Source organism: Miscanthus floridulus, chromosome 16, assembly GCF_019320115.1.
Source record: "Miscanthus floridulus cultivar M001 chromosome 16, ASM1932011v1, whole genome shotgun sequence".
NCBI classification, from domain to species: domain Eukaryota; kingdom Viridiplantae; phylum Streptophyta; class Magnoliopsida; order Poales; family Poaceae; genus Miscanthus; species Miscanthus floridulus.
In genome coordinates, this window is record NC_089595.1 from 119,151,140 (window position 1) to 119,160,501 (window position 9,362).

Here is a 9,362-nt window from a genome sequence, read left to right on the forward strand (position 1 = left end):
TTTGCTTCGCTAGAAAAACAAAAAAATAGGAACCTACTATATTTTAGGCGCCTGAAACATAGCTGTTTTCAGGCGACAGGTAGCATCAGATTCACATCCAACGACAAGAATATGTGTGAAGTCACAACCAGCATAACAGGTCCGCGAAGAAACCCGGTATGTAGATCTCTTCCTTAACGGGTAAAAAAGAGACCTGTTAAACTTTTTTGAGTTGTACCGGGTACTTAAACATAGGCCCATGTTTTACACATTGAATTGGACTTTCGAGATTGGCCCAGCACCACAGAGAACGATGCAATTCTGCACCTCATTAAACCCCAGCTACAAGACAACAAAGACCTGAGAAAAAAAATCGATAAACCAAAAAACAAAGAGGAAAACTACAAGGAGGTGGAGAACAATGAAGCAGAAGAGGATCCGCCAAATGAAAAGGTACTTGCATGTAGAATTTGTTGTTCTCTTGAGTTCATCTCCTTGTCCTTTGTTCTGTACGTACTCGTGGAAACCAAAATCTGTGATGAGTGCATCCAACCAAAATGTTTTAGGATCAACCACCATCGCATGACGTGAATGATACGATTATTATATTACATTATTAAACCCGCCTGCAACGAGACGCTCAACATTTTAGCGTGCCTCCTCTCGCAACTCAAGTCGCGACACCCTGTGGATGCACGTTTACATAGGTGATCATATATAGGATGGTGTTTACGAAACTATGCAGGCCATGTTTACTTATCTTATGAGCCGTACTATTTTAGCGAACGAATAATTTTTTTTCTCTCACAATAAATCAACGAACAATGCTTTCATGTTTCAACGATGGCTTATAGGCAAAGCGAAAAAGACCTATAGCCGAAAGCTGCTTCTCCTGCTGCTGTGGCTCCTAGCCTCCTCACCAATCACTCTAGCCGGTGGCTGCAGCCACCACTTTCAGCCACAGCCAAACAAGTCCTATTTTTTTTTAAGTCCGGGTGGGTATCCACATGTATAATTTAAGATCTGCACCTCCAATCGACTATGCATTTGTCATCAATAAAAAAGAAGAAACGATTATCCTAAAGTTGGATTTTGAAAAAGGCATTTGATAATTCTATGATGCGGAAAAAAAAGGCTTGGGAGATAAATGGTCAAATTGGATGAATATGATGTTCCACTCAAGCACATCATATATTCTTTTGAATAGAGTCCCTAGTAAAGTCATTCACTAAAGAAGAGGAGCCAGACAAGGCGATCCTCTCTCACTTTTATTTTTTGTGTTAGCAGCTGACTTTTTACAGAGTATCTTGAACAAAGCAAAGGAAACCATAGTCACAAAAAAAGAGAGATAAGAACATCAACCCTCGACCGGGGAATCTCGTCCCCAACCCATGTACGCGGGTCATTTTCAACCCCGTCGTGTAAACAACTCCGTTCCTCGGTCTCATCAAGGAAACTTTGTGACTCTGATTTAAACCTTATTAAATTAACAATAAACAGAGTTGTACGTGCATTTATATAGGGGTGAGAGTGTCTGCACATGTGATTTGGGGAAAAAAAATCCCATGTAGCATTTTATGTATTTATCCAACAATTATCCAGGAGATTGTGAATTTTTTTTTCTCATTCTAGGGAACCAAAAGGATCAGAGATGAATGGGCTAACTGCAAAAAGTTCAGCACAAGGGACGGCCCAACGAAGGAGGCTCCCGAGATCTACGGGGTCGGCCCGGCCCAATAATGACCACCATCGTTGGTGCGTGCGTGCACCATCTGCTTTCTCCTCCCTGTCAGTTAAGCTATCTGTTCTTCTGCACAAAAAGGAAAAAAAAAGTTAAGCTATCTGTTCACGTTAGCCGGCGTTGTTCGGAGGGAGGAAAATTGAGTAAATATTCCTCTCCTGGATTATTCCTAACCTTTCTGCCCGCCCAAAGGATTCCTCTTCCTCCTCTGGCTCCTATCCCTTGGAATTGGAAGTTGGAACTGGACCTCCATCCTATCCTAGCTGCAAAGCCTCACCATTTCCAGCAATAACAATAACCGGGCGCAGAGAGAATTCCATTCCATCCCAAACAAGTTTTCACCAATGCAATGCATGTTAAGTAGTGATGAGCCCCCCAAGCCAAGTCTGGAACAATCCGGCCGTCATCTATCTTATATTTTTATTATATACAGTATGATATATATAGATCTAGCTCTCTCATCTCATCTCACCATCCATCGGCGTTCCAGAGCTATTAGCTGATCGATCCGATCCAGCATATACAGACGACACAAGCAAGCAGTTAGCTATCTGCTATCACACTAGCTAGTCTGATCCTTCTTCCAGTTGATAACAATCCAATAATACTCCATGGCCACCGCCGGCAGCAAGCAAGGAGGAGGCTGCTGCAAGCCGCCTGCAGCAGTAGCTGATCAGGAGTTCGACCCGAGGTACGAGTGGCAGGAGAACGCCACCAGCTTCATCCTCCGCATCCACCTCTCAGGTACCACACGCTAATGCTGCTAATGGTAATGGCTGCACAGTTCCTTAGCTGCATGCACATCCATTGCATGACTCTTGTGTTTAATTTCTTGCTTGTAAAAAGGCTTCAGGAAACAAGATTTCAGGGTGCAAGTCGACGGCGCCGGCCGCCTCACCGTCCGCGGCCAGCGCTCCGACGCCGCCGCCAACCCCAGGCACTCCCGCTTCAGCAAGGTCTTCCAGCTGCCCTCCACCTCCAACCTCGACGACATTGCCGGACGCTTCGACGCCGGAGTCCTCACGCTCACCGTGCCCAAGCGCCTGCCTGCGTCGCAGCAGCAGCATGTCCAAGATCTGGCGGCGGCCAAGCAGCAGGCAAAGGCGCCACCGGCCGGGGACGCCAAGCCGACGCCGCCGCAGGACCAGCGCAAGGCAAAGGAAGACGAGGACGCCAAGAAGCCCAAGGACGACGCCATTCCCAAGCCCAAGGCCAAGGACGAGGATGCTACCACCAAGAAGCCCGCTGCCGAGCAGCAGGTGGTGGACGCCAAGAGCGGCAAACCGGAGCCAGAGCAGCAGCACAAGGCGGCGGCGCCACCACCACCCGCCGTGAGGAAGGAGGAAGGCAAGCCCAAACCCGGCGCCGCTGCAGCTGCACCAGCACCGGCAGCGGCAACCGACACGAAGGAGCAGGCCGCCACGCCCAAGCCCGCGCCGCCGCCGCCGCAGGCTGATGCCGAGAGGAAGGCGGTCGATCCGGAGAGCCTGGCGGAGAGGGTGAATCGGTGCGCCGAGGAAGAGCGGGCCAAGGCTGCTGCGGAGGCGGCTGCAGCAGAGGAGGCGGAGCGCCAGAGGAAGGCGTGCCGTGGCTTCAAGGAGCGCGTGACGGAGGAGCTGCAGGGGCTGGCGGGATCCGAGTGGGCGGAGGGCCTCGTGGAGACGGTGAAGAAGAACAGGGAGGTGATCGCCGTCGCCGTCGCCGCCTTCTCCCTTGGCGTCTTCGTCTCCAGCAGGCTCTTCTGCAGGTCCAGCAGGAACTAATAGCCATGCGTCCAGACATTTATGACAACGTAATATAGCTTGTCATATATACATGCACAAACAAAAGTGAAATTTGTAAACATGTTTATACATGTACAGTGGTGATGAATTGACAAAGCTAAGGCAAAACTTGAATTAGTATAATATAAGAATTCATGTTTATACTTGTGTCAAGACCCATGTTCCAAAATATTCAGATACTGTACATACGGTGAAGAGAGAATTTCATGCATCAGTACACCAAACGAAACAAGCCAAGATGATCATGGCCATTCAGTGTTTCAGGCTTTCACATTGACCACCTGAAGAATGGACCAACGATCAGCATTAGTCCACAACATCTGCTGACATGGATGCTATATGTTATATGATGATTCATACAGGCTATCGTTTCCACTGGTGAAATTAATCTATCTGAATGCAATAGCTGCGGGCCGAGCATAACAAAGATTGCACACAGATGATACACGTACAACTGACACTACAGTTTACAACATTCCACTATCCAGCGTGCGTCTAATTCCAAGCTCCATGGAGATGATTCTTCCCAATCCAAGTATACAAATGCTGGCTTCTTTGTATAGCAGAACCACACGATCATCCAGATGAGCATATACCGTCCTGGTGTACCTTTCTAGTCTATCTGGGTGCGGTTGGAGTTGACCATCTCCCAGCTCCAGCAGCTGCACGCTTACCTGATTGCCTCATCTCCTGTGCTTTGGCCAGCTGCGCAGTCAGATCCTAATCCACAAGAAGAAATAATTAGTGGAGACTGGAGAGCTACATATGGAGATCAGAGATGAAAGAGGGATAGCAATTAGCAAGATACCTTTGGCTTGAAAGAACCATCCAGTGAGTGCAAGATCGTATCAGCAAGTCCATAATCAATAGCCTCTTGTGCTCTGAAGTACCTCGGGCCCTTAAGGAATTCAGCAAGCTCTTCCTTTGGTTTACTAACTCCTTTAGACAATAGTTCGAGGTAGTAATCTGTGTTTGTATCTAACTCTTTTGCCTGAGTAAAAAAATAACATATTCAGTGCACTAGTACACAATAGCATGGGCGTGAGGCGTAAGCAAAAAAGGGAGTTGGATCTTGAGATATTGGAAAGAAGAGTTGGATCCGACCTTAATCCACATATCGATGGCAGCTCCACCAGATTTGTGCACCTTAGGCAGGTGTAATTTAGCTGCAATTAGTAGTGCACATTTAGGACCAATATATAATATATGCTGTTAAGCACGCACCCATGAGTGAATGAAAAAAAAGCAACAAAACTTAGGAAATGTAACATACTGATTGAATTTGGCAGCACTCCTCTTTTACCCTTGACACCAAGGGAAAGAAGCATCGCAGCCTGACCATACGCCATGCTAAGATTGATTGTGTAAACCTTGGATTTGCTTCGCTGCCAAACCAAAAATAATAATATGCAAAAGTCAGAGTAGGCAGTTTTAGTTCTTTTATCCATGCTTCAGTTTGCTTCAAAGCAAATAAAATCTTAACAAAACATATGTCATGTGCCAAGATTCTTCAGCATAGTTATCAAAATGGGAGGAATGTGCTACTAAAATATAATATTTATCATTTGGTCCCTTGAAAACATTGTACTGACGGGCAGGACTTTACGCATAATGTTGCTGTGTGTTATAACTTATAAGCTACTACTACTCTGCCAGCACCTTTCAGTTGTCACTCCACATCAAATAAGAAGGAATTAAGCCCAAATTGTTTATGATTTGAATTAAGGCTGCCTTCCCACATACTAATTGAATCTGGTACATTAACTTCATCCCACATGATTATTCATCCTTTTTGTCGACTCAGTTTTAATGGTTCATTTCTCATGTTAGTTCGAGTGCCGACAGAATGAAAATGTGTAACAGAACCTAAAAGTTCTGAACAACAGACATCATCTCCAGCAGGCAACGATTCATCTTGCTTTCAAGTCTTTGGCCAAAAAAAAGATCCTTAAGTGCGCAACATATTTAATTGCTCTGGAATCTGGATTCACAGTCCTGATCACTGCATGCACTCAAGTATGCACAGAAACTCTTTGAGATTACATTCAAACATAGATAAGAGTCCTAGGCATGATAATAACATCATTAACAATGGCATAAAATTATGCTGGATTATCAGACAGAGATAGAAGATACAGCCTTACATTGATAAAATCAGCAATTGCATAAGCATCAGTTTCAGATGCAACAAGCTCATTATTCTCATCCTGTTACAGCACAGAAGATGTAGTCATATAAATAGTGGCAATATGCACCGCAAACATATGAAAGATGACATGATTTCTTATTTTTCAAACATTCAAACAACTACTTACCATAGTTCCAGTGGAGTTTATATACAGATAAATGGGTTTTGTGCGGTCATCGTAGTCTAGCCAAAGAAATTGAGCAGCAATAAGCTCAGTTACTGCTGGAACAATCTGCCAGTATAATAATGGCACTGAATGTTACCATTTGTTGAACCAAACCTTCAAAATATTACTGATAATGAAATGAGGTAGAAAGTTGATCTCTCACAGGCATTCCAAGAAATATAATTCGAGAGTCCAGTAGCAATGATGGCAGATCTGGAGCAGAGCTTCTCATTCTTCTATACCCTGTCCCTCCTCTGCCCATGCTCATGCTCATGCTGCCCCCCATGCCCATACCCATGCTGTAACTTGCAGGTCCCTCATGCATGCCTGACAAGGTGTACATACCAAACTCATCGTAACTCCTAGCAGCAGATACGCTTTCCTAAAGTTCACAGGGAAAATACCATCTCAACTCTATTACATTGATGTAATGGAATGAACTTGACAAAATAGAAATGGGAAGGGCTGTAAATAACATCACTAACCTCTGTAACTTTCTGGGATTGCCGATTATAAGGATTGTCGTCATTCATAAACATTTCCATCTGTGCAGAACTTAATCCGTAAAGGAATTGAGGAACATTCTTGTAATTATCCATCACTGCCAGAGGACATAATACTTTAAAGTGGTGCAAAACAAATAGCAGGCACAGAAGATTTGATTGACAAGATACAGAAGCAGATCAAGAAATTGGAATAACCCTCACCACCTAAACCTAAAATGTTGTGGCCGCTACACAAATTATGAACATGTAAAACATGTAGAGTTTGATGGACTTTTTCTCAAAATAGGTCCTCCGGTGCATAGTAATTTTTTTTAAAGAAGGTGCAAATATCTATTATAATTTTGTTATGAACCAGCTAGTAAATTTGGTCCTTTGCCCAAAAGTTAAACTACCACCTGGAATATTCAACCCTGTGCCAAAGGTTTGCCCAAATCTAAAGTGAGGATAGCATATTGCACATCAGGGAACCTTGTGGACCATTGCAAGCTTTAAACTGGAAATCTCCAATTCAAAGCCAACATTATCTCTGAGGTCTAACACTTTGCAGTGGATAAATGAACATGTAGATACTACTATTTCGCTGAACTAGATGCCCACAGTTGAAAGCAGCTAATCTTTCAGACACTACCATGCAAGGCTTAGTTGGGCAGCGTTGGTGATCTTGCTTGGCTGTATACAACTCTGTGCAATTGTATCATCAAGCCAACATGTAATGGTAAACTATAGGCTGAAACAGTACATTGTTATCCTTGGATGACATGTTCTGCTGATTAAATACGCTGTGACTGGCCTGATTAAGTTGCGCTAGGTACAGTGGTGTAGCACATATATACGGTAGCTGCCTCAAGCAAACATCCCGTATAGCACTCTCGGCAAGCAATTGCTCTCCCTAGTCAGACTGAATCATAGGCACATCCGCATATTGCTTATTCACTGACTGCATAAGCAGGAGTATCAAGACACAGACCCTACACGGCTACACCTAGCAAGTAGCGGAACCTGGGGTCTGGGGATGAAGGCGGTAGCAAGTATGGGGGAGGACAGAGCACTCACATCCATCCTTGAGGTTCTCCTCGCGGAACTGCTTGGGGATGTGGTCGTAGCTCTTGCGGAATCCGCCGTCGCCGTAGTAGCCGTGGCACTTCCAACTTGCGGGCGGCCTCCTCGGGAGCCTCCCCGGCGGGGCCGGGGAGGACGACGGCAGGAAGGGGCTCCGGGAGGAGGTGGCGGCGGGGGGGCAGCGCAGCGCAAGCGCCATGGGAAGCGGGGCGTGTGGACGGGAGTGGCCAGGGGAGGGCGGCTGGGCTGCGCTTCACTCCAGCCTCTTTGAACGGCTAGTCCAAAACGGTTTCATCGTTGAAGCAAAAGTCGATGAAGCCAGAACAAACTGGTTTTTTTCGGCTTCCAGTTCATTTTAACCTTGACTTACAAAAACGGCTTCACGTGCCTCGATTTACGCAAAATAGATGAAGCCGAAGTCGGCATAACCCGTGCCAAAGAGGCCCTCCATCTTTCCTCCCTCCTCTGCTTCTGCTGCGGTTGCGGAGATTGGAATCGGATGGATAACTGGACAAGGGTAAATTGGGTATTAAAAGACAGGATTAAGTCCACTTTTGACCCCTCAACTATCATGTTGGTCTAATTTTCACCTCCAACTACAAAACCATCTGATCCGAGAAAATGGTATATTTTGGACTCCAATCACTACGCTTCATAGTTTTAGGACTCCAAACGTTGACTTTGTAAAAATTGGCCTCCAAACGTTGAACTCTTAATTTACGTGACATTATGTGTATTTTCTCTCTTTTGTAGTATTCCTCCGTGTATTTGATACATCAACTGACATGTTTGCCCTTCTTTTCATTTGCACGTTCCATGTATTTGTCGTCGCTCTTATTCGTTTGCACGTTATTATGTACTGATGCTGGACATGTAACGTGGCTGTATCGGGCAAGCAGGCAGGCATGCTGGGTGCCACCGCCTGGGCCTTGAACTCACGTCAGTGAACGACTCCTTCACCTTGGCCTTGAACTCATCGTCGGGGAACCCTTCAACGCACGTCTCCATGTTCGCGATCACTGCGCTAAGCCAGATGCGCAGCTGGTAGCTCTGCTTGGCGATGCCGTCCTTGTCCTCGACGCCCTTGAGCGTGCTGTTGAGGTCGTCATTGGCGTCCGCGAACACCTCCTTGCAGTCGGCGACGGCGGCCTTCACACGCGGGTCGTTGCTCAGGATCAGGTCCGCGCGGTCGAACGCCTGGCTGATCGCGTCGCCGATCACCTCTACGGCACTGCGGACGATGTCCTTGGGCGACGACGAGCTGGCGTTCGTGGCCTTGCCAAGGCTCTTCTCGCACGCGTCCGTGTAGTCTGTCTGCGAACACATCGCCTTGATGCTCTTGGACACGGCCTTCAGATCCGTCTTCGAGTCCTGATTCCGATTCTGATTCCGAGTCCGAGTCCGACCCGCCGCTGGACTTGCCTTTGGCTGGCGACGACGAGCCCTTGGAAGAAGACTTGTGGCCACCGCCACCGTCGTTGGACGACTTCTTCCCGCTGTACATGACCGTGGCGCTGCCCATGACGATGAGTATGCTGATGATGGAGACGGTCCCGGCAGCGATCATGATGCGTCTGCGCTGCTTCCGCGCATTCTCGGCGCGGCGGCGCTCGGTGAGCGGACCGAAGTCGTCGAGCGGCAACGACGACATGGTCGGAGCTGTTTTCACCATCCATGGGGCCCTCGGGCGTGGCCACGTCGTCAACTCAGGTATCAAATACACGTATATAGATTAGAAAATAGAGCGAATACATGTAATGTCATGTAAATCAGGAGTCCAATGGTTGGAGGCCTGTTTTTACGAAGTCAACGTTTGGAGTCCCAAAACGGCGAAGCGCGACGATTGGAGTCCCAAATATGCAATTTTCTCGTCTGATCGAGGTACTGAAACTTTCAAAACTGTTTAGTTTTAGCACCTCAGCGCGATTAAGGCGGTTTG

General features: G+C 46.7%; 3 protein-coding genes across 3 annotated transcripts; 1 reads left to right on the plus strand and 2 right to left on the minus strand.

Annotated features, from left to right (window-relative positions):
- The first annotated feature begins 2,084 nt into the window (after positions 1-2,084).
- On the plus strand, positions 2,085-3,579 carry LOC136514376 (protein RESTRICTED TEV MOVEMENT 2-like). Its single transcript, XM_066508342.1, has 2 exons — positions 2,085-2,464; positions 2,567-3,579. The coding sequence occupies exons 1-2, from the start codon at positions 2,332-2,334 to the stop codon at positions 3,481-3,483; spliced, it is 1,050 nt and encodes a 349-aa protein (XP_066364439.1). The 5' UTR covers positions 2,085-2,331; the 3' UTR covers positions 3,484-3,579.
- A 249-nt stretch (positions 3,580-3,828) lies between these two features.
- Positions 3,829-7,674, minus strand: LOC136512892 (ATP-dependent Clp protease proteolytic subunit-related protein 1, chloroplastic-like). The gene is made up of 9 exons (XM_066506901.1): positions 7,418-7,674; positions 6,344-6,459; positions 6,022-6,240; positions 5,820-5,924; positions 5,649-5,711; positions 4,778-4,889; positions 4,609-4,670; positions 4,313-4,495; positions 3,829-4,224 (listed from the first exon to the last, which is right to left on the minus strand). Exons 1-9 carry the CDS (start codon positions 7,620-7,622, stop codon positions 4,123-4,125), a joined length of 1,167 nt encoding a protein of 388 aa, XP_066362998.1. The 5' UTR covers positions 7,623-7,674; the 3' UTR covers positions 3,829-4,122.
- A 525-nt stretch (positions 7,675-8,199) lies between these two features.
- LOC136511397 (putative pectinesterase/pectinesterase inhibitor 45) lies at positions 8,200-9,074 on the minus strand. Its single transcript, XM_066505467.1, has 3 exons — positions 8,846-9,074; positions 8,363-8,733; positions 8,200-8,256 (listed from the first exon to the last, which is right to left on the minus strand). Exons 1-3 carry the CDS (start codon positions 9,072-9,074, stop codon positions 8,200-8,202), a joined length of 657 nt encoding a protein of 218 aa, XP_066361564.1.
- Between the last annotated feature and the right edge of the window lie 288 nt (positions 9,075-9,362).

Excerpts from the sequence above, each read along its gene's own strand:
- LOC136514376 (XM_066508342.1), top strand. The coding sequence starts at position 2,332 with ATGGCCACCGCCGGCAGCAAGCAAGGAGGAGGCTGCTGCAAGCCGCCT. Across the intron at positions 2,465-2,566 it reads CCTCCGCATCCACCTCTCAG|GCTTCAGGAAACAAGATTTC; the intron begins GTACCACACGCT and ends GCTTGTAAAAAG.
- LOC136512892 (XM_066506901.1), bottom strand. The coding sequence starts at position 7,622 with ATGGCGCTTGCGCTGCGCTGCCCCCCCGCCGCCACCTCCTCCCGGAGC. Across the intron at positions 4,890-5,648 it reads CAATTGCTGATTTTATCAAT|CGAAGCAAATCCAAGGTTTA; the intron begins GTAAGGCTGTAT and ends TTGGTTTGGCAG. Across the intron at positions 4,496-4,608 it reads CCATCGATATGTGGATTAAG|GCAAAAGAGTTAGATACAAA; the intron begins GTCGGATCCAAC and ends TTTTTTACTCAG.
- LOC136511397 (XM_066505467.1), bottom strand. The coding sequence starts at position 9,074 with ATGTCGTCGTTGCCGCTCGACGACTTCGGTCCGCTCACCGAGCGCCGC. Across the intron at positions 8,734-8,845 it reads CTCGTCGTCGCCAGCCAAAG|ACTACACGGACGCGTGCGAG; the intron begins GCAAGTCCAGCG and ends GTTCGCAGACAG. Across the intron at positions 8,257-8,362 it reads TGAAGGAGTCGTTCACTGAC|AGCGACGACAAATACATGGA; the intron begins GTGAGTTCAAGG and ends CAAACGAATAAG.